General features: G+C 44.0%; 1 protein-coding gene and 1 non-coding gene across 10 annotated transcripts in view; one reads left to right on the plus strand and one right to left on the minus strand.

The window, feature by feature from the left end:
- The window catches only part of LYST (lysosomal trafficking regulator), a 137,124-nt gene that overhangs the window by 70,142 nt on the left and 42,592 nt on the right, over positions 1-24,390 (minus strand). For 8 of the 9 annotated variants that reach the window (XR_004955472.1, XM_036235617.1, XM_036235614.1 and 5 more), the window contains 11 exons: positions 23,987-24,053; positions 21,366-21,475; positions 19,157-19,583; positions 16,239-16,383; positions 14,759-14,932; positions 11,653-11,813; positions 10,621-10,811; positions 8,031-8,276; positions 7,148-7,321; positions 5,971-6,120; positions 2,449-2,586 (listed from right to left, as the gene is read on the minus strand). Coding sequence is in view for 8 of the 9 variants with exons in the window: in XM_036235617.1 (XP_036091510.1) it covers positions 2,449-2,586; positions 5,971-6,120; positions 7,148-7,321; positions 8,031-8,276; positions 10,621-10,811; positions 11,653-11,813; positions 14,759-14,932; positions 16,239-16,383; positions 19,157-19,583; positions 21,366-21,475; positions 23,987-24,053 (1,983 nt within the window). In the remaining variant the exon portion in view is untranslated. The remainder of the gene's footprint in view (positions 1-2,448; positions 2,587-5,970; positions 6,121-7,147; positions 7,322-8,030; positions 8,277-10,620; positions 10,812-11,652; positions 11,814-14,758; positions 14,933-16,238; positions 16,384-19,156; positions 19,584-21,365; positions 21,476-23,986; positions 24,054-24,390) is intronic. The other variant, XM_036235615.1, reaches the window with a different exon arrangement.
- On the plus strand, positions 5,317-5,435 carry LOC118613466. Its single transcript, XR_004955489.1, has one exon. It is a non-coding gene; the product is annotated as a 5S ribosomal RNA (ribosomal RNA).

Consider the following 24,390-nt stretch of genomic DNA (forward strand, 5'->3'; position numbering starts at 1 on the left):
TGACAGCTATTTAGTCCGACGAACTGAGATGTAACTGAGTCGACAGAAGAAGCACAAAACCCCTGCCGGTGGCCGTGCCGGCACGAGACACATCCCCCGACCCCCGTCAGTGCGCCTTCCGCTGTGACACCGCCTGGCTCTGAAACGGCGCCCGCGCTGTCCCGGCGTCCTGGTCGCCACTCCAGTCATTCGTTCCTAAGTCCCCCAGCCTGCTGTCAGTCCGGCCCCTCCACCGAGTCCTGACAAACGGCTGCTGGCATCCTATTTCTTAAAAACAAAACAAAACAAAACAAAAACCCTGCACTTGACCCGTTTGGACCCTTTTGTTAGCATTGTTTCTCTTTCCTTTTGCTGCTGGACTTTCAGTCACCACCTGTTCTCACCCTGCAGGTGCCACCTCTGGTCCCGCCACGGGCTCTTCCTCATCCACGGCCACCCTGCCCGCCAGCCAGGACGTCCGGGTCCGCGTGTCCCCGGAAGCGCCTCCCCCGCCCCCCGCTGCCCCACGGCCCCGGCTCGCGCCTTCCTGGGTCTCCTGCTTCTCGCACCTGCACCTCCGTGACATTCCTTCCCCGTCCGTCCCCTTCTACAGCTCCGTCCCCCTCCACCCTGAAGGCGGAAGTTTCCGCAGGTGCGTGACCGGTGGCCACACTGCGTGCCGCCAGCGCTCCGCTCTTACCCCGTGCACACCGTCGCCGACCTCGCCGTCCAGGCCCTGTCCCCAGTCCCAGTCCTGCTCGTCTCAGCCCCCGGAGCCCCAGACGCGGGGGCACAGGCGGGCACGCCCCGCTCCCCCGCTCGCTTCCTTCTCGCCGCCCAGCGGAACGTCTCACAGGACGTGTTTGATTCTCCTGCAGCTTTTCCTTAAACGGGATCAAGCCCCATGAATTCTGCCTTTACGATCTCCTGCAGGTCTGCCCCCCACTTTTATGCTCCCGTTCTTCTCACCCGAGTTCAGGTTCTTTACGCTGTGCCCATGAACTAATGAAACCACTTCACGCCCCATACGCTGCCAGTTCATCGACCTGCCTTAAACACTCTGACACACCGTTAAGCTAACTAAGCTTATTTCTTTATACACTTCCCACCATACTTAACATAAAGCTATTCTTAATAACTGTTAATTTGATAACCAGACTCTTTGAATGAAAAAGGGTGAAGAAAGATACTTTTCAGAAAAAGGATCTGGTATCTGGATTTTTCTAGCATTTTAAAAGTAACATGGAAGTGAGAATATATATTACAATCTCCGAATTTATCAATGTTACTTTTCTGACGTGGAAAGACTGAATAAGAACTTCACACTGTCACATGAACTCACCGGAAATTGGCCAACAGGTTTCAAAAAGGATATGCGAATTAAGTAATTTAGAACAAAGCGGACGCACAAATGGTACATAAATCGTTCAGTGGGCCCGGGGCCTGCGAGCCCTTCACTCTTCCCGGGGTGGCGGTCCGGTTTACCACAGGGGCCGAGGAAAGCGATAAAAAGCTTTCGATTTCGATCTTTTAGGATTCATTCGTTCAACAACTATTTATTGGGCGCTGCGTGTGCCAGGTGCTGGGGTTATGGTGTGATCAACAAAAGAATCAGTCCTGCCCTCGGGAGGCTGGCAGAGGGAAATAGAAGCTCCCGGCCGCCACCAGTGTCACAAGCGACGTGAAACCGACAGGCGAGCGTGTGCAGAGGGGAGTGAGCGCAGCATGGGGGGTGACGACGTGGAAAGGCTGGGGAGGGCTAGGGCCGGACGACAGGCGCGTCCAGTAGCTCTGGGTCAGCGGGAGTCGCGTGGCCTGAGGCCGGTGAAGGCTCCCTCCCGGGCAGAGGACAGCTCGGGGCCGCAGTGGCGTGAGGGGAGGCCGGACTGGCAGCCAGGTCACACGTGCCTTCTTACGGGTATCGTCACAGCTTCTGGATTTTAACCCAAGTACAATGAGAAGTCAGTGGCGCCGCCGCGGCAAAGGCATCAAACACATAATAACAACACTGACGCCAGGGGACAGCTGCACCTGTCTGACTCGGTCCCGCTCTAATAGCGGCCGCGGACACTGACAACACAGACGAACTTGAAACATAGTCCAATACACCAAACAGGCTGATAAACGGACATCCACGAAGGCAGAGAAAAAGAAGGTAACTAGAAGCCAGGTCACAGCAGACGCTCCAACGTGACTGGCGGAGTTAGCGCCACGTTTTCATGTGATATTTTGGATATATTTTCAATATGCTAATTCCAGCGCACATAACAGATCTTCGGCCAGTACATACTCAATATTTAAGGCACATGGGGTCACGTTTTAGTTAGAAGGAACCCGGGAGAATAGGGAAGCTGGGAAAGAAAAAAATTCCCCTGCAAGTCTCACGCAGATTTGGGTCCAGGGAACTGAGTTATTAAACAGAAGTAACTCCAGAAAACACCTCGAAGAGTAAGGCAACGGGAAGCGTACCTGCAAAACCTGGCAGGTGAGCAGGAAGTGGTGGACGACGCGCGCCTCCAGCAGCTGCCGCACGTTGAGCACCTGCTGCTGGTGCTCGGCTCGGATGAGTGCGCCCAGGGCGGCCAGCAGCGCCTCCCACACGCCGCGCTGCGGAGAGAGACACGCGCCAGTGAGCAGGCTTCTGGGGGCGGGGGGCCCGCGGTGTGGCAGGCAGGGTCAGAGGGTATGCCCGCCGGAAAAGCAAATCTTAATGTTCACTCCCAGACCATCCTTTTTGTCCGTACATCACGTCTAAATATATTAGATGTGATGTTGCATTAGTCGCTTTAGTACATTAATTGTTTTGTGGCATTAAATGATATACAGTATTTTCAAAGGTGAATTATCCTGAAATTTATTCAATGGAGAGAAACATACCTTATCAATATAATTACTGACAAAAATTTATTTTCAAAGAGCATTATTAAAAATGTATAAACTTCAATGCTAATTTGTGTATACAGCATTTAACTAAATAATTTAAGAACAAACTGTACTAAATTGAAAGTCACCAACGATGTGAAAATTTACATTTTGGGATTAATTTACTTTTAAGCCCAAGTAACAGAATTCTCTGCACAATTACAAACTGCGCATCTCCAATTAGCATTTATTTAAGGTGTCTTAAAACGCTTCTCCCATACTGAATCAATCTTAAATTATCCATAATAATAGAGAAAAGGGAATCTTATATTGATAACAAACGCTGAAAGGTAATCTTCATTTTATTACCCCAAATGATCTTTCAACAAAGCTGTTAACGAAAAGCAAAGTCAACGGGCTTGGGCTGCAGGCCTCGCTCTGCCTATCACCACCATCTGACGGTAACACACAGCGAGGAGGCCAACGCAGCGACAGCTTTATCATGCTGCTCTCGTCATAAGACTGGGCCAAGACGCCCTAAGAATGGCATCTGAACACTGGGAGACAGAGCAGCCCGAGTATGACCCTTGACTCAGTCTGAAAAATAGCACCAAATACAATACTACCAAAGTAAATAAACAACCACAAAAAAACAAAAACCAGAAAAGGAAAGGAAACCTTATTTCAGACCTATAGAAATATTCGTATTGCTTCTGAATTCAATAAAAAATGTTTGTTTTTAATCAAACAATCACAAAGTAGCATCTTCCTTTGAAATACAAAAACGACTGTCCAGTATTTATTAGGTGTGATCTTCCGGTCTGATTATTTATTGCGTGTGTTCATCCACACCGCCTTCGAGTCAGTGTTTATATATCATATCAGCATGTTCATTTGCTTTCTCTCCTTGCAATACTGCACATATTTTTATACATACATATGTATGGATTTTTTATTCTGAAAGTATTTATTCAGAATGAGAAAAGAAATCATAACAAATTACAAAGTTTTAGAAACTGATGAGTACCACAAAATCCAGAAAAAGCAACAGTGTAGTTAGCTGCCTGACACAACTCCGTAATACTTCCCTCCCACGTCTTGTGGCTGCATATTACTTGATTGCCTCTTCATACGACAGTAATTTTGGAATTTAATTCTCTAAAGAAAAAACAGAAAACTAATTCCATCTTTCCTCTAGCATGTTTGGTCGAACTTATTTTTATTAATCACAGATTAGAAAGTTTCTTTCAGCGTCACAAGTCATTATTGATATGAGTAATTTTGGAGAACTGTCAAATTTGGGAATAACCAATTTTTTAAAAATTCTGAAGGTATATGCTTTGAATTGCTCTTTAATTAATTATGTGTGACAATAATTTTTTTCTAGCCTCAATAGCTCTAGGGAGTCTACAGTCTATGCTAGAACTAAGCAACTCGCCTGAGCCTCTACTACGAAGACTGTGTGAACCAGGGCTGACAGGGAACAGCTCCACATCCATTCCCTGGCTGGGTCCTCGTGACGACCGGCCCATCCACGCAGCTGCTGAGACGCTGAGCCTCAACCCAAGATCAAACCACGTGGCTCAGCTTATGCCTGTGATGAAGCTGAGGCAGCAGAGTCCGGCCCTGCATAACCTGGATGCAGCTCTATGCCCCCTGGGCAACTGGAGTGTGAACTCAGGGTGTGCACAGTTCCCTCTCTGCAACCTCACTTTTGCAGACGCTAAGCAGCATCCCCTGGCAGAGTTTATGGTAAATGCAAGTGTCCAGTTGACTCAAATGAGCCCACGTTCCGCAGCCTGCATACTATACTGCTCCAGGTCCTCCGGGCCAGCCCAGGCTCTGAGTCCCACCTGCCAGCCCAGCACTACTCATGGCTGCTCAAAACCCTGCACAGAATATAATCTCCGCATTTCAACAACAATTGACATCACACCAATGCAGCAAATTTGTTCTACTCTTCAGAAGAATGATTAGAGGAATATTTAAAAGCACGTGCCTCTCTGTGCAACAAAAGAAACAATTGAGTAGAAAGGCAATGTAGGAATGGGAGAAAATATTTGCGAACCACGTATCAGATAAGGGATTAATGTCCAATATATAACAAACTCTTACAACTCAATAACTAAAAAGTCAAATAATCCAATTTAAAAATGGGCAAAGGACTTGAATGGACATCTCTACAAGGAAGACACATAGAGACAGGTGCTAACCATGAGGGAAATGCGAATCAAAACCACAATGAGATGTCACCTCATATCCAACAGAATGGCCACCATCAAGAAACAGAAAAGAACAACTGTTGGTGAGGATGTGGAGAAATCGGAACCCTTGCACACTGTTGGTGAGACTGTAAAATGGTGCAGCTCTTACCAAAAAAACAGCATGGAGAGTCCTTGAAAAATTAAAATTGGAATCACTACATGATTTGGCAATCCCACTTCTGGATATTTAGAATCAAAAGAATTGAAAATAGTCTACGGCCATATCACCCTGAACGTGCCCAATCCCGTCCGATCTTGGAAGCTAAGCAGGGTCGGGCCTGGTTAGTACTTGGCTGGGAGACCGCCTGGGAATACCGGGTGCTGTGGGTGTAAAAAATAAAAATAAAATAAAATAAATGCAAAAGAACCGAAAACAGAATCTTGAAGAGACATTTGCACACCCACGTCCACTGCAGCATTATTCACAACAGCCAAGATGAGGCAGCAAACAAAATGCCTGCTGACAGATGAACGGATAAGAAAATGCGGTATGTACATTGGAATTTTATTCAGTCTTAAAAAAGAAAGAAATCCTGTCACATGCTACAACACAGATGAACCCTGAGGACGTGATGCTAAGTGAGACAAGCCAATGACAAAGAGACAAATGTCGAATGATTCCACTTTTATGACGCATCTATAAGAATCGACTCACAGAAACGGGAAGAGGAGTGGCGGTCCCCAGGGCCCGGGGGGTGGGGGAGGGGTGTGGAGTTCGTTCGATGGCTACAGTTTCAGTCAGGCGACACGGAGCAGATCTAGAGATCCGCTGTGTACACAGTCCATACCATACTGTACACTTAGGATTTGTTAAGAAGGAAAATTTACGTCACGTGTTTTTTTACTATTGAAAAGAAGGACGTGCCTCTGCTTTGTTCCATATTTTCCAGTCAAGCAGCAGCTCCTCGAGCAGCCTCACGTCGTGGATTATGGCATTCGACTCCACGTCCAGCTCACATTCTCCGTTCTCACTGACGTGAAGAATGTCCTCACCGCAGCAACCTTCAAGAAGGGTCTACGGAAAATCAGCATTAATCCATTAATCGGCTGATCCCTAAATTTAACAGAAACTTTAAGCTTTTGATCTCAGCACTCATGACAGCGAATTTAAAGGAAAACTGGTAAGTCTAAATGTCACAAAGTAGCTTTGTTCTGCAAAACAATGGAAACAATTAGAAAAACACAAACTTTTAAATGTTTACAATTCTCAGTTTCAAACATGAGCTCAAATAAACCCCACTGTTTTTCTTTTTTAAATTCAATGTATCTGTTAGGCGTCAAAACCTTTCCCCAAAAGTGGCAGGGCCCCTGCCCCCTGCGCAGAGAGCCTGCGGCTCAGGGGGCTGCGGCAGGGCACAGGCCGGGGCGGTGTCTTCGCCGGGAGCAGGAGCGCTGTCCAAGCGCCCGATGCCGCCGACAGGGCTTTGAGGAAGAACTGAACCGCGTGGCGCCACCACCGCGTGCAAGTGGCGGAGCTCGGGGTGTCAGAGGGCCGGGCTGCGGCCCTCACGGGGGCTGCAGCGAACCGTGCTGTCTCTGCCTCGAGGGTCTCGGCTCCACTGCCTTCGGGGGGAGCGGCCGGCGCAGGAGCCGCCTCCGGGCCCAGCCCGACCTAACACTCTGTGCGTCTGTGTTTTCTCTTACTTTCCTGAAATGCTTTAGTGAAAATTAAAATGCAACTATTTAAATGATGGAAAATGAGGAACGACTGCATCTAAAGTGCCGCCACTAACGTGGCTTCGTACATGAAAACGCACATGATGGTGAAAAAGGAGGGGGCAAAAAACAAGAAAAACTATAGTAAACAAGGTTCACGGGAACAACCTATTTCTTATTGCATCTTAAAACAAAAATAGTTTTAGCCCTTGTCAAAAAAAAAAAAAAAAAGGAAAAAAGCGGAAGAGTACCTTAGTTTGATTAAATTTACACAATTAAGGTTCCTTCATTTTCCTCGCGAGCAATTGAAACACAAACGCCACGACCTCGATAAAGAGAGAAGCATCCCTGGCCGCGAAGCCGCGAGGAGTCTCGCGAGGACGAACCTTCAGCATGTGGAAGCCGACGGTGCACTTCCGCTTGGTCAACACCTGGTGAATCATAGCAAGCCCGTTGCAGTTTTCCAATTCGTGTATTCTCTGCTGGTTGTGCTTAACTAACGAGAGGAGAATTCTCAGTGCTAATGCTTGAGTTTCTTCACAGCTGCTGAGTTCTACAACCTAAAAAAACAAAACATGAATATTTTTTTCTACTTTGAGAGTAAAAATTTCACGGGACTATCTACCACTACCTAATATCAATCCATAAAGTTTCACTTGAAAGCTTATTTTTTATTGGTCCCACTTGCGTTGTAATTTAAGAATTACGAACAAAAGCAGGACACCTAAATGCCATGCTCTTTAGTCTCTGAAATATGCTATAAATGAACTAGAATAACATTAACAATCTTACAAGTCAGCAGAATTTTATTAATGATCTGAAATGTCAGCAAAATGCCTCAAATTTTTGATAAGGAATCGATCAACAGATTATTTTCTGTACTTGTTTGTTAACCCTTATTTTCCCCACACGTCTGGAAGCGTCATGGGAAAAACAAGTTTCACAAACTTTATTTTAAAGAACACAGTTCTCCTATATTGTCACTCGCTACAGCATGTTTTTTTCTCATCGGCAAATTTAATCTTATAATTTAACATTTAATTGTTCTAATTACATTTCTGGACAATGGAAAACTTCTAAAATCTTCATAAATTGCAAGAAACTTTAACCATCTGTGGCAGAAAACTTGGTGACACCTTAAACGTGCAATTTTTTATCTAAAAGTTTAATATAGTTGACGTACAGCTTTTTTTGTAATCAAAAAGAAATGCTAAAATTTATCAATAAAAAAGTTCCTCTTTAGATAAAACTATAACGAACGATTCTTACCCTAGCAAAGAGAAAAACAAATATCCCAGTTCCCCCAATCTCATGCAGAATGCCTTGAATAGTCTGACACTTAGTAGGGTGGAGATTCTTTAGATGATGAGGTTCTAATAAGATGCTCTGGACTTCTTTGGAGCTGAAGGGTCTTTGGGAGAGCTGGGTTTTCACTTGACCTTTCAGTCTGATGACCGGCTCATAGATGGTGTACTGAGCAGGACAGTACGTTGTATAAACAACGGAAAGACTTTCCTGAAACACAGAGATTTTTCTTCAGTAACTAAACACGGCCTAAAGTTATCAACTAGCAAATGAATATTCCAAAGTAAAAAGACACCCATCAAATCATTTTCTCTGTTTTAAAAAAGACACATTACACTAAACAAAAATGAACATGAGAAGCAAGGTGGCTCCCCACAAAGGAAAAGATCAGTTTCATTTCTGTGGTCAACACTGAACCCCACATCAAGGCTGAGACATTCCAGCTTTGATCATTTTACAATAAACAAGAAAGTATACTTATTCATACCACCAACAACAGCTAAAGCTTACGGTTCACCCGTTACACACCAGGCACATCCATACCTATGAAAAAGTTTAATTTCTAAATTAGGCATAACAAGAGATTAACAACAGCAACTAATAATAAAATAGAACAATTATAACTATACTGCGATAAAAGTTATGGGAATGGCTTTGCGGTCATCATTAAGCAAAATGAGGGTGACTTGAATACAAACACTGCAATACTGCAAGGGTCGACCTGATCGCCTAGATCAGTGGTCCCCAACCTTTGTGGCCCCAGGGACCGGTGCTCCCATGAAAATCTAATGGCCGATGACCTGAGGCGGAGCTGAGGCGGCGATGCCGGCGCTGGGGGCGGCTGCAGACGCAGATGAAGCTGCTCACCTCCTGCTGTGCAGCCCCGTTTCTAACAGGCCACCCGGGGTTGGGGACTGCGGGGCCTCGATGGCTACTACGCGACAGGAGGGGGGTGTGGGAGGTGGCGACCTACAGCATGGAGACGCTGGACGAAGGGGCGGCTCATGTCCCGGGGGGCACGGAGAGGGCTGCATGGGATTTCATCGCGCTACTCAGAACGCCACACAATGTAAAACTTACGACTTGTCTATCTACGGACTTTTCCATTGAACATTTTTGGACCGCGGCTGGCCCCGGGTCACTGTAAGTGCAGAGCGTGGAAGTGCGGGCGGGGCGGGGGCGCATCCTGGTATCACGGCGAACCTACAACACGGTGGGCACTTGGCGGAGCGCGCAGTGGCGGCGGCTGCGGGACCCCGGGCCTCGAAAAGTCACGCCGTTCAGCGTCTCTGCACAGACGCCGGGGCCCTGGCCACTCTCCACCCACGGCGATTTAAGGACACGTTCATCAGACACCACCTCGCAAATGTGCGTACCAGCGAAACCGCTACGATGCCCACGGCGCCCGACCATGCTGGTCAAACAGACTTTTAAAGCCGTGCATCTGTCATCAGAAGGCTGACAAAATGCCGGCCCCCCTGAGGCCACAGCGCAGGCCCCGTGCCTCCCCAATGGCCCGCTCATGGCCCCCTAGCCCGACTGCCACATTGGGCTTAGAACCTGGCTTCCGAAAAGGAGCTGTCACACAAAACCCGTAGAATTTTAGTCTGTGATCATTTGTTGAATTTTACAACATATAATGTATATTCTTTTCAGGCCAAATAAAAGGATGAAGGACTTTTTTGGGGGGCATGTGAAAGGAAATGGGTTAACCAAAGACTAGAGAGTGAACAGCATTAGTTGAACAACACTTGTGTGAGCTCCTTAGATGGTAGGATCGTCCCGTGTCGCATGACCCTGCCCGCGCAGAACATTTAGCGTCCCCAGCCTCCACTCAGGGACAGTAGACGGCCAAAATGCCCAACCCCCATTCTTAAATACTCCTTAGGGAGAAAAAGATTGAATGCCTAATATCAAGTTAGTTAAATGCCATTAGTATCTACTCTACATCTATTTTATATATATCTATATATACGTATATCTATCTATCTATCTCTATATATCTATTCATATATATTTAACACCACTTAAGACATATGTTTTACAAAATATCTGTACTAGAATTTCTTCTTTACTTTAGTCAAGTGTTACAGTTTTAAAGTATAATTTATTTTGCTTATGAAATTATACCTCATTCACAACAGCAGCAAAATACATTCCAGAACAGGAGTCCTCAGTGAGAAATCTCTCTGATGTATAACTGTCTCTCTCATAAAAAGAGAAGAAACAGTCTCATAGCCAGATCTACTAGTTTTAGTACTAGATCATAAACATTTATCTTTAATGATTAATAGGTGTAAACTAAACTGATACTTAGTAAAGGAATACAGTTTCAAGGAAAAAGGGATGGAAATTTGAAATGTAGAAACAATTCTGAGAAGGTCTAGGTATTCTAATTTTTTTTTCTTCAGAAAAAAACACATTCTGAGGAAAGAAAATGTTGAGAAACAAAAAAGAGAAATATTGGGAATCCAATTCATAGCTAATTACACATTCGATAAACATACATATGTACAGTTACTATAAAGGTAAAACTTGTAAAATGAAAACTTACAATTAAGAGACCAATGTCCACATCCTTCTTGGTCATAAAAAGTTCTCTGATTTGTTCACACTGCAAAATTTCTTTATTAATATATCTGGAGTAGTCGATCACAGGCTTACCATATTTACATGGCATTATAGACGTGTGGTTGGGTCCACAAGCATACAGATAAAAGGCCTCTTGTGAGCCAATCTTAGCTCCTGAACAGCAGAAAAACAAAGTTACTTATTTAAAATATTCCAGCCAGAATTTTCCACAAAAAGAAGCCAAGAATTTTTTATGCCAGATCCTTTTAGTAGTCGCCATATCCTATAAAAGTGATAAAGCTTCAGTTTCCAAATGGGTGTGATGAGCAAACAGCCTATGCTAACTATAGACAGAAGATGAATTACTATATATAAGGCCAACTGTGAAGCTCCTGGTAAAATAAAATCATGAAATTCTATTTGCTCCTTGAGCTAGAAAACAGGGTGTTTTTAAAATTTGTTTTGCTTCATTTAGCCTTTTTTTAATAAATAGAAACTATAGCTCAGTAAATTCCTTTTTAAAATGTAACGTGAACTGGTATCTGTATCTCCTCTATCCATCCATTCAATAAACACTGTGTGCATGCTATTATGCGCCAGGTTTGTGATGTGTTTTTAAATCGTATTTCTTTTTTCTCCTAAGTTTTGGTATTTTTATAGAATATACTAAAGTTATAAATAAAATAGACAACCATTCTACAATTACCTCTCATAATAATTGCATTTTCCAGAATTACAAAATAAAGTTGACTTAATATAAACTTCTCTTTTTGGGGGGGGCAGGTATAGGAGTACAATGTACATCTCTACATTAAATGTATTATCAATTATAGAAAACATTTAGATTATGAAAATGTAAAATATTTTTAAAGTCATCTTGGAATCTAGAAAATACAATACTTACTAAGTACAAGTAAAGAAACAGAGATCCATATTTTATCAAGATAATTTACTTAGTTTAATACTTGTTAATTGAAAGAAAAATTTGGAAATGCTCTGATGGGGAAAAATATACCATTGAAGAGGAGTAAATTTCCCAGGTCCCATTTTCCAGCCAATTGCAAAAACTCTTCTTGAGATGACACACAATGGCCAATCATGCAAAAGGTTTTATTGCTATCGGATGACAAACTTGTTTTTCTTGGAAGCACAAAATCCAAAGTAACTTCAGGTTTCCTACATTAAGAAAAAAGTGAAATCAGTTACTTCGGTGAGGACTAAGTACTACGTTAAACACACGAGTGTTTAAGCACAGGAAATTCTTGAATAGTCTTTTTGGTTCAGCATCAAATAGTTGGTGATGGGGAGAAAGAGAACTGACTCTGTGGTCTCGATCTGAGGTGCTGGTGGTCCTCGAGCCCTAGAAATTGGGGAGCAGAACAGAAATGCCTGGCGAGCCTACACCAGGTCACAGGAAATGTGACCCCACATTTGAGGCAAGCTTTCTTTGCCACCTGGCGTCTGCACATGTGATCCTGGTTTACAGACACCACGCGACCGCCTCTCCCTGACTTCACCAAGACACCTCCCACCTGGGTAGACAATTCCTAAAATCCCACGTCCTCTGTGAGGCCTTCGAAGACGAATCAGGGAAAAATATCACCTCCAAGTTTTGCTCTGAATAGCAGCTGAAATGCGATTTTTTTTTTCACTTTTTTGGTACCTCGTTATGGAGCTTTTGATTGGTTTCTTATTTTCACAGGAATTCTTTCAAGAAAAGATAAACTAACATTTTCTCATAGACACAAAATGGGAGGACATCACTTTCCAGTCGAAACTGCAGCGTGCCAAGCTCTACCCCGTTTCACAAATGTTTTAAACTCTGGACTATGATAATGAAGGTAACTTGTAAAGGCAAAGTTTGTGAATACACGAAGACTTAGAATAAGCTAACATTGTTAGCTCTGAATGAGAAATTCTACTTTGGAATATGTTTATTTAGAAACTTTCCCCTAAGGCTCTCTGTTTCATATTTAACATAAATTTAAATATTAATAGGAATATTTTTAATAAAGGAAATACATAGCTTTTTTTTGATTGAGGTATAACTGGCATACGTTAGAGTAACTTCCACTGCATCTTTCTCAAACCAAATAGAAGGTCATTACTGATACACTACTGCTACCTAGTGGCCGTATGACAATGTAATTTTTAAGAGCAGGATCAATGCAGGATGAATTCCACAGATATTGATTATCTACCATGTGCCACATATTCCTACCAGATTTGTGTGCTGTTCATCAAGTAATGATTAATAGAAAGCATTCGTAAGTTGTTTTTCAGTGTCATTATGTATTATTAAAATGGCTTCTGAAATGTATTATTTGTAGAGAATAATAAACATAGTACCAAATTGAAATCAACAGAATAATAATATATTTATCCTTGGTTGCTTGGTCATTGCTCTATTAACAGATGAATTCATTAACTTGTAACAAATGGCAAAAAAATCCCTTCAAAGTAATGTAGAAACAAGCGGATGGGTACAAGATCGAGTACTATGTGAACCAAGTGACTATACCCACTAACTTCAGAACTGTCCACAACGATCATCTGAACTGTCGCTCTGAACATGTCTAATAATTAGTTCACGATTCCTATACTTGTCAGCTGGCCCAATTCAGAAATAGGCTGTTGGGGGGTAAAGCCTTGGGTTTTAACCCGTGGGCACTGTCTGGGGTCAGAGTCCAGGTTCAAGTGTCAGCTGTAGCCCTTACTTGTGGCATGACTTTGGCTAAGTTACTTGCCCCACCCTGGGGCTCAGCCACCTCCCCTGGAACACAGAGCTATCAACCGCCTCGCAGGGCAGCTGGGAGGACTGTGTTCCTCTGCCACATGGTGAGAGTTCAAGAAACGAGGAGGAGAGAGAGTCCAGAAGGAGGCTCTGGACTCAGCCCCTCCCCAGCTCCAACCCGTCCAGCCCGAGGCTCTGGACACCAATTTACTGGCGGCGACAGCTGCCACTCAGGCTTAGGCAGCTGTGAAGACTGAGAGCATCTCAGAAAATATTTTATTTGGAACATGGAAAGTAAGCTTCAGTGACGTGTCAGTGTGAACAATCTGGTTGCAGAGGGGCCGTCCCTGATCCACCTGAGACTGTGGTCCGGGGACCTGTTTGCTACCTTCGCGACATTCATTGTAATCTGCATAAATTTAATTGCGCTTCCTCGCTGTCTGCTTCCTCACTAGACTGTGGTCGCGAGGAGGCAGGGGATGTGGCTGTCCTCAGGCCTCACGTGGCATGTGCTTGGCACACACCCGGTAATTCCTCAATAAACATGTGATGCATGAACGATGAATGAAAAGAGGTTAATGCTCGCTAAGGGCGTGTGTGCGTGCGTGCGTGCGTGCGCGTGTGTTCGTGCTAATCCACTTCGAGGGGTTTTTGTGAGAACTGGGAGGTAATGTCGATGGTGCACCTGGCGAAAGCGCTGCAGCGCCGCAGGTGTGCGACTCCTCACGGTCCATTAGACCAAACCTCGGCCCCTGGCCGCGAAGGCCCCGTCGCCACGTCCATGCGCTTGTCCTTCCCATAATGCAGCGCGGCCCTTCCCTCCAGCCGGCCTGGCCCTCCCCCAGGCCACACCAGCTCCCGATTCCGTGTCCCCTTCATGCTATTCTATTCAATAAAATACTTCCCAACTCTCGAAAGGCCAAAATACCTTGTGGCGCTCTCGGTGTTAAGTTTTATATTAAGATATTCCTGAAAATGTTTCTCACGAACTTGAGGCATAATTCTCCATAAAGGCCATGCAGCACTCCACCTGACTCCAGCACCTTATTAGCTAATAATTCCTTGTGGATTAATTTTATTATATATAGGCTTGAAAGACCAAATTATAGTTTGTTCCTTGATCAACTATATATTTCACATAAATGTCTAAATGTCCAGATTTCTGCATGCTTCCCCAAACCCAAATATTAATTTTCAACAATTATTTCTACGGGAAATGAATTTTGTATGGAGGTGATAAACGGGAAAATATCCAACTCCGACATAGGTTCCTATGGCACTGTATAGTACATTTTATCTGTAGTGTTCTGTAGCCTGTTTCAGAAACTACAGCAGACTAAAACCTCGTAACTGAGGTTAAGAAACATTCACTAAGAATGCCTCATACCTTTGTCCAGAGACCCAGATGGACATCCTCCCATGGACGTTCTTTTTTCCCTGGGGCTGCTGCAAGTAGGTGAGGACTAAATGCTGCCATTTGCTTGGGAGAAAAACACTCTCCTGAGATTCAGCCTGCGCCAGTAAAACAGCTTTCGCGTCACCATTTGAATCCACGCACACACTACGCAGAGAGAGAAAAGGCACAGGCTGAAAACATGAATCATTCAATCCCAGTGTTTACCACATGCGTAACAATCGTTAAGTGAGATTAAAAATCTGTTCTATTTTTAAACTTACTTAGAAAGTCAGAGGTCTTTTTTTACACCATAATCTTCTTAGTTATTATATTATTATCTCAATTCATGAACTAAGATAAATTAGGCTCATTTTCTAGTCTTAATAATTTGGCAATAATTTTCAGAACTCAATTTGTATAAAAATTATTTTATCATTACCATTTACATATTAATGCTCTTTTAGAAATCATAATGTAATATTTGCTTTATACAAAAATGGATACATTTCACTTACATGTGGAATCTAGAAAACAAAATTAATGAACAACAAAGAAACAAACTCATAGATATAGAACAAATTGATGGCTGCCAGATGGGAGGAGGTTTGGGGGCTGGGTGAAAAGGTGACAGGCTTAAGAAGTACAAATTGCCAGTTATAAAAACAGTCACAGGGGGTAAGGTGTAGCACAGGGAAAATGGTCAGTAATATTGTGATAACTATGTCGGACGGATACTAGAATGATCGGGGTGATCACTTCATAAGTTATATAAAGATCTGATCACTACATCGTATACCAGAACCTAACATAATATTGTATGTCAATTCTAACTGGAAAAAATTTTTATTACATATTGCACATAAATGTGTAAACGGCAGGATGTGTTGGCGGTCTAATCTACTTTGAAGGATTACTGTGAGAATTAGGATATGATGTACATGCAGTACCCAGTACCAGCTATAACATTAACGAAGCATACGCCCCTAAATGACATTGTTTAGTTTTACATTTTATGAAAATAGTCTCATACTACTCATTCTCACTCAATACAAATAAAAGACTTGTATCTTTACTAGTTACAGAGGAGGTAGGGAAAAAGGATAGGCTGGCAAGGAGAACATAAGCTCATTAGAAAATGGCTGTTAAATATGTAATCTGCATGGAAAACGGAGCTGACAGTAACATCTTACATCACTGCGACTGACAGAATACTTCCCCAGAGATACGACTGCACTAAGCATTCGGTCTAAAAGCTGAGAAACATAGTGTACTTTAGAGTTTAATCACAGATTTCTGGATACAATAATATGTTGTTACAAAGCGGCAATAATAACCGTTAGAATGTGTCTCCTTTTTTAACAGGATTGTTCTGCTTTGCTGCAGTGATCTTTATTAGCGGATTTCCCGCCAATGGCTCTCACACAAACTATTTAAATGCATGATCTGCTGGTGGGGGCTGAGGAGTCAGTACCGGAAGATGAGCGAGCCGGCGTGGGCGTCGGCCCACACTTGCATCATCAGCGCCTTGGACCCCAGCGACATCATGTGAACACAGCCTTCTTCTGTGAGCCTGTCACCAGGATTCGTGTACGCTGCGCCTTCTGGCCTGTTGTTCTCTATGACAAAAAGATGTAAGAGTGGAAAAGTGAATTTAAAAGAATACAAAGCATAGTCTTTGCTTGTAGTAAATTATGTACTCAGAATGTCTGAACCTGGCCTGCTGCAAACATTTCCAGAGTAGAGATGTTAGCTCCAAAAAAGCACGAGGCGCGGAAACAGTAACTGAGCGCATTAAAAGTTATTAATGTTTTAAAATATGGTAATAGAGGGCTAACTGCAGGCGTGAACACGACACTGCACTGTCAACGCCTCGATCGCCCGGGTCGGGCCACCCTGACATCGGGGACCCGGCCCAGGCACCATCACCACAGGCTGGGCACTCCCAAAAGCCATCTCGTAACTACTACAATAGCACAATTTAAAAAAAAAATTCTTCATATTAAAATTCCTTTTCGAAATATGCTGGTGTTTGAATGTTCTTTGTTTAGATTCCCTGATGAGTGAGCTTTGAATTTAACGGCTAAGTGTTTCTGAAACTCTACAGTGCTTCTCTTCGCTTTGGGCTTTCTGGTTCTTCATCCTGACCTCTCTTTCTCACCATGTAAAACCCAGCACTGGCTGGCCACGTCTGACGAGCTGAGTCCTCCAGCGCCCACGCTGCCTAGTACCATGACGCACGACTTTAGTGTACAGTATGTGAATTGAGATGGACCAAAACACGAAGTGAACACCCAAAGGCTTGGACGTTTGAAGAAGACGAACACTCCTGGTTACTGACTGCATATGTATTTGTTGCCATTTTTCAACAGACATAACCACCAATTTTTAAGACTACTTTCCTCATCAATGACGATAGTCTTAAAAAAGAATAGTTAACCCATTTCCCGTTTGCCCTGAGAATACTCACTGGTGGCATTTGCGGCTGGAGCATTTACCCCAAGATAATGTGCAGATGACAGTCCTAACCTCGCCCCCAAAGACTGACATGAAATATCTCGCTTTTATTGTTATTTTCGCATCGCTCTAGTATATCGATAGTCTTTGGAAACAAATGGCATCATTCTATTTACGGCATGGTTTCTAGCAGTTCGATTGCTGAAAATACCAAATCCTAGAAAATGTAGCATCTGACGCGTGATGTTCAGGGAACAGTGGCAGTGAGCTGCGCTTTGTGTTCTAAACAGGAAAACAGATTCATTGACTATTTTGACGACTATTGCCCAAGATATAAGATATACGGAAGACTCATATCTGATATGGTATTTTTAAAACTTTCCATATCTAATCTAAACTTATACAGATAAGAGGCCAGAAAAACGAGTGCCTACACAGGAACTGTAGAGTAGGACTATTATAAACATTTCTTAGTCTAATCCTCACAACAATCTTATGAGGTAAATATCATCCCCATTTTGAGTGTGACAGAATCGAGGTGGTGAGTGGTTAATAACTTGCTCAATGGCTCACAGTTGGTTTAGTGGCAAAGGATGTATTCTCACCATAATTAACATTTTCTTCATCTCCAATGTTTTTATATGTATGGTGTTTTTAAATATTCTTTAAAATGCTTATGCAAAATCATCTTTCCAAAATACATTTTCACGATAAAAAATTTTCCCAATATTTACTTTTCTCAGGTCACTGTGTATACTTATTTGCTTTATAAGAGACGGTTTACATTGTGATTGCCCTCACTTAAAATAAGGGACAGCAATCGGCACCGTCTCGCGCGTGCTGGCCACAGGTGGGTGCAAACCCCTCTCTGCCACCTGCCAGCTAGACAAAGCCATCACGCTGCTGACCTCTGACTGTGAACACAGAGGGTGCGGCACTCGCCTCACTGAGTCGTGGCGAAGGTGACAGGTGTGCAGAGCTGGGCAGTGACGTGTACGCGAGGCACTAACGCCCATCAGATGGCGGCGGCGTCAGTAACGTCCCATGCTGTTTCAAAGCTCTCCGTTCTTAGTTGGCGACATTCAGTTCACACACACACACACACACACACGCACAAGCTAGAACTACCTGAAACATTGCGAACTACCTGCTTCTGGTCTAACCCATAAAGCTACGTAAGTACGCTCCGCTGACGACAGGGACGAGCGGATGCAGAGCCCCGACTGTGAACACTGGCGACACTGCCCGCCCTTTGCTGCCGCTGACGGCGTCACCTCGGACTTCCGTCTCCAGGGAGCTCCAGGGAGGCGGGCGAGCTCCGGGGCCACCGGGGCCAGCGCCCCACACAGGCGGGGCCCAGCGTCCGTCCCGTCCGGCCGCCACACTCTCACGGGCCCTGTGGATGAGCCCGCTGCTCCGGCCCCAGCGCCGCGCACTGGTTTCAGAGAACCACCAGATGCCATGTCGCGGCTGCACGACAGCACCCCGACGGCTCCCGGAAGGACCGGGGCGGACAGACTCCACCTTCGGAGTGTGGCTGACGCATGCGGACTCTGCGACAGCCACTAGGAGGGGCGCCGGGGTGAGACACGGCCCGAGTAGAGCCTGAACTGAGAGGCGGGCAGGGGCGAGCTGGGCGTGGGCCCCAGGGTTCTACCCTCTCCTTCCCTAACGTCGGGGGCCACCCTAATCCAGCACTGGGACCAGGAAAGGGGCAGGAAGGGGGCGGGTGGCCCTCCCTCCCCGCCGCCCCCCCCCCAAGCAAAAGTGCACAAGAAAATGGGGTTTTCAAGGCTCTCTGACAACGCGGGCTTTGGCAAGCCGGGACCGGCACTACGGAGGCACTGCGGGGAAGGGCACGTCGCTGTGCTCTCGCCGGTCACCTAACTCGCCGTCTAGGACAGCTGCGCGTAGCGCGTAACGCTGTCTTCGTACCTGTTCCGTCAGCACTACCGCGCCGCAGAATGAATGATCTGCTTCTTTTCTTCATCTTCTTCCGTTTTTCGGCGGCACCCTCGGCCTCCTGGGCGCACTCCACGTTAAACCACAGCGAGACGCTGAAACCTTCCGACAGGTGTGGCCAGCAGTTCTGGCCCAGCAGTGGCAAGTGGACTGGGGCCACGTGCCACGCGGACAGCAGCTGCTGGGGGAAGGTGTCGCCGCCAGCCTCTTTCTTGCTCCGTGACACGTGTGCTCGCCTCAGTAACCCCATGGCTTTGCTGCTGAGGATCCCAGGACTCCCCTGTGGCGAAACACCACTGCTCGACTGTGGAGTGTGCACGAAGGGGAATGTCAGGTACTGCGAAGGGCTCACAGCGGCATCGCTTTCGACGATTTTCAGAATGCCCAGAAGAAGAATTTCCTAGGGAAAAAGAGAAACAAACAAAACTTCACGATCTTGTGACAAGGTACATAATAGTCTTAAATTCAGGTTATAATGAAAATAGAAACACACCCATATACTAGTCAGCATTCCTACTTAAATACTTTGCTGTCTACCATATAATTAAAATTTTCTAGAAGATGTGGTACATATAGGCAATGGAATATTTATTACTCAGCCCTAAGAAAAGGTGAAATACCGCTATTTGCAACATGGGCCGATTTTGCTAATAAGCAAATAGGTCAGACAGAAAAAGCTGAGAACCATATGATTTCACGTACATGTAGGAAATGAAACCAAAAGCAACAAGTAAGACTAACAAAAACTCAGACACAGACAAGTTCCGTGGTTCCCAGAGGGAGGGGCTGAGGGGGTGAAGGGTCGACGGGGGTCAGACACGTGGTGGCGGAAGGACACGTGCCTCTGGGAGGCGGGCGCACGATGCAACGCGCAGTCGGCGCATCGCTGACCTGTGCACCTGAAACCCACATGATTTTACTAACCAGTGTCACTCCGATTAATTTAATATAAAAAATTTCATTTTTTGTAAAGATAAAATATGAGTGATTTCATTCTTAAAACAGGTACTCTCTTGTGGTTAATTTAAGTTTAGATGCTTTTATGGTACAAACCTAAACATGATCAGTTGGCCTCAAGTATTAGAAATTAAATACAATAATGACGTCGGACTCATCTCCGCCAAAGGGAGACATGTATGTCCACGTGGACCACAGCTGTTTCTCTCGACTGTTTTTCAGTGAGGGCCAGAACCAGAGGCCTTACAGCACCTCCAGGTTCTGAGGGATGTTTATGCTGTGACTGGCTTCATAAAAGTGAGCACTCGGTTACTTTCCAATTTCTTTTACATGCCTTTTCCTTAAATAAATGTTCTTTCATCTGTGTTTAGTAAACGAAAATAAGATTTTTAGGTCGTATTTATAATTATCAGTTTTGTTTAAACTGAAATGTAGAACGTATAGATGAGAGAGGAAATGAAAAGCAATGACTAAGGGGACAAGTAAAAAAAACAGAGAAGACGACCCCAAAGTGCAACGAAGGGTGACGCCACGCTCACGCACAAAACACCTCATGTTGATTAGCACAGTGGAAAACGCGCTCGGAAAAAGTAACAGGAAGACTCCATAAACGGGCAGGCAGTTCTTGGCGGTCCACACTGGTGGTTTTGGCCTCGGTTCCACAAAGCTCCCTCGGGGCCCACGATGGCTAGAGTGAGGCGGGAAAACGGCAGGGCTCAGGGGCCTCCGGCCTCCGACCTCCTTCAGAGAAAGCCGCTCCAGGGGTTGTTTTATTGGCTTATGCATTTTTATTTCATCATAAAAATGGGTTCCTCAGCAAAGAACAGTTTAAAAGTCACTAAGCTACACCCATAAAAGGAGAAGTGACGAGAGATAACTGAAGAGCAAATAATGATTTTCTGAGAAAAGGATAATCCTCAAGATGGTTGTAATTCCTTGTAGTTAAGTTCTCTTTAGTAATTAAAATTACTTAGCATTCCTTAAGCACAAAGACTGGGGTGGCTGCGGTCACATAAAGGGGCTGTGACCCCAGTGACATTCTCTTTAACCAAAATGAGGGGAAGATGTGCGAATGATAAACAATCGGGAACTTCGCAAGTGACAACCTGGAGTTGACAGTATATAACAATTACTACATCAAAAGAGAGAGCCAATGATTTCCAAATACTTAAAGAAATACTCTATTAGATATTGGTGAAACAGTTTTAAATTGTAGCATATTTACTGTACAAGGAGACTTCTCCAGGAATATTCTCAAAAGAAGGGTTAGCTCTTCTGAACATGTTCTCGAACTCATCAAAGATACCAAAAGATCCACCAATACTCTCTGGCATGCTAAATTAAAGAAAGATGGGGGAAAATTAGAGCCAAAACACAATTAAAGAAATGAAATAAGCAATTTCATTGAAAGAGGTCAAATACTATCACATTTCAAATGGATTAAAAACAATCTAATAATCCAAAAATTTGCTGAAGTAATAGCACTATGTTTAAATGCAAATCGACTAACCAACCAATAAAAAACAACAAAACTACTTTTCTTAATGACTGGTTAGCTCCAAGTAAAGAAAAGGTATTATTTAAAGAAGCATGAATTAACAGAGTATTTGTTAAACAAGTTGACACTGTTTAGTACCATAAAATAGTCTGCAGCCTTCTCAGCTTGAAAATGTTTACATTATAACCACCACTTTCTAATAGAAAATTAGATGACATAAATAAGAGAAATACTGAAGATTATGAAAATGCTTAAACATCGCAAACAACTAGTTTGAACATTTTATTCCATCATGAGGTTTAGCATTAAATATAATCGATGGCACACAAATCCGTAGGACTTTTGAGTCAATAGCTAAAATCTGGAGCACGCGTTACAGTGTTCAAAGTATATTTACATGCATTATCTCAGCTGATCCTTAGAAATTAAATATCGTCTCCACTTTAGACGTGACGAAGATAACCCTGCTGCGAAGCCTGCGGACAGAGGCCATGCGGAAGCAGCGTGTGCTGCAGAAGCAGTGGACGTGTGCGCTAGCGTACTAGGAGGTGGGCCTGGCCGGAAGCTCGCAGTGAGACTGTGGAAGGGCATGGACTTGGCCCTGTTAGTAACATGAATCCACGACAGGTTTTGGAGTAAGGAAGTAATATGATCAAAATAAAGTGTACGTGCTTAGATTTTCCAGTTCAAAACTGACAGTTTCCTGTTCAAAATGGGGGACTGAGCATGTGCGCACGTGCACACGCACACGCACACGCACACAGAGTGTTTGCTTTAGTTTACCACGGGAAAGTCACTGAACTAAAAGTAGAGTTACAGAAAAGAAAAAGCACACGACAGCAAAAAAATGTGGGGGAGGCAGTGGACATTGGGGCACACCAGATGAGAGATTTAAAAATATTTCTTGAAAATGGAAGAGTAGGTAGAAGAGAAAGCTGTAGCCTAGAATCTCTGAGTTACAAAGGGGCTCGGAGGAGTGGAGAGCCAATGACCTGTCTGAAATCTGGAGAGGAAGTACGATTAGCAAAAGACCGTGAACATCACTCCTCGCCTTGATGCTGGGTACGGGGCACAGAGAGCTCAGCATTTACCCTTATGCCCCAAACCTGAAACTCTTCTCTAAAGAAAGTGAATGAATCGCCAGACAGAAGCTGAGATGTGTAGTGGGAGGCCAGCCCCTGGGCCACCAGGTATACCTGCACAGTCTGGTCCTGTCGCCCATGAAATATCCAGACCAGGCAAATCTGTGGTGGCAGAGGGACGTGTGTGAGGGAGGGCTGGGGGGGAGACGGGCAGTGACTGTCAAGGGTGTGGGGTTTCTCCAGGAAATGATGAAGACGTGCTAACACTGACCGTGGTGATGGTGACTACACTAAAACGCACTGAACTGTATACTTTTAATAGATGAATTGCATATTATATGATTATATCTCAACAAAACTCTTATTAAAAGATCATGGAATAGAGTTTTTCATGGCTAAGCTGGAATAAGTCTTCAGGTCAAAAGTGTCCACCAAGTGCCCAACAAGTAAATGGGGGAGAAGGGAAGCTTTTCCTTCCTGTACAATCCCAGCTGATAAATGCAGAAGGAATGGCGAAATCAGAAAATCGCTACTCGTCAAGCATCACAGTCTTAACTGTTTGAGCCAAGAATCATCAACGGATGCTAAAATTAGTGGGTTCAATTATCATGAAAACAGGGATATGTCCATAGTCTCACGTTATCTCCTGATAAGAGATACTTACTAATTCTAAAGAGAAAACAGTAACTTTACGAGGGAGAAACCTGGAAGACACCACCCGAACCAAGTGATCAAAGTCGACATCACCAATAACGAGACGCAGACACCGTGAACCCCCCAATGTGATGCATGAGGTACGTCTGCCGAGAACGCGGAACAGGAATTTAGTCGTAAGGACACACTCGACAAACCCACATTAATGTTTCCTGTATGTTAGCCTTAATCACATTATATGTTCATAATGAATTTCTCAGCTATCTATGAAAGTTCAGAGTGGGGAGCAGGTGCGTGGTCACTACCTGATAAAGCAGAATCCTGTGCAGTGTTTACACTGAGTCACAGTCCTTGTAAGGCCACCTCTGTGTATACCAGCCTGAACGACTCGCTCCGTCCTTTAGAACCTAGATTCTCCTCTGTAAAATCAAGATCCTTACACTACGCCTGCTGCAAGGTGGGTCTGAGGAACAAGAGATGATGCATATAAAGCTACTTTACAAGTCACAGAGCAGCACTACGCCAATGCAAGTCATTAGTATCAGCCCTGCACTTCACATAGCAACAAAATAATTTTAAAACTATTGCTTAAAACTAAGAGTTTCAACGCACCTTGAAAATCAGAATCAGCCTGTGTTAAAATACTCAAGAACCCTCCTAAAAGACTTTTCACAGTTCCCTGAAGATTAAAAAACAAAACATAAATTAAATTTCTTAGCTCATGAAAGCATGAAGCAACTGTAATAATTTGATAATCTACTGTATATACATATTTAAAAATAACTAAAAAGAAGGCTGTGTGTAGGAGTACACATAACTTTCTCATTTTTCACGATGACCATATATCAAAATTAAATGTACTTTAAAAAATATTACCCATTCTCAGAAATGTAGTAGGAGTCATTATTAGTTAGCCAATGACATCGATTTTCATGCTACTTTAGAGAAGTAGGGAATTAGAGGATTTTTAGAATACTATATGTAGGTAAAAACACATCTAAGTTATTATAAAAGAT

The sequence above is a fragment of the Rousettus aegyptiacus genome, unplaced genomic scaffold (genome assembly GCF_014176215.1).
Source record: "Rousettus aegyptiacus isolate mRouAeg1 unplaced genomic scaffold, mRouAeg1.p scaffold_m13_p_18, whole genome shotgun sequence".
In the NCBI taxonomy this organism is placed as follows: Eukaryota; Metazoa; Chordata; class Mammalia; order Chiroptera; family Pteropodidae; genus Rousettus; species Rousettus aegyptiacus.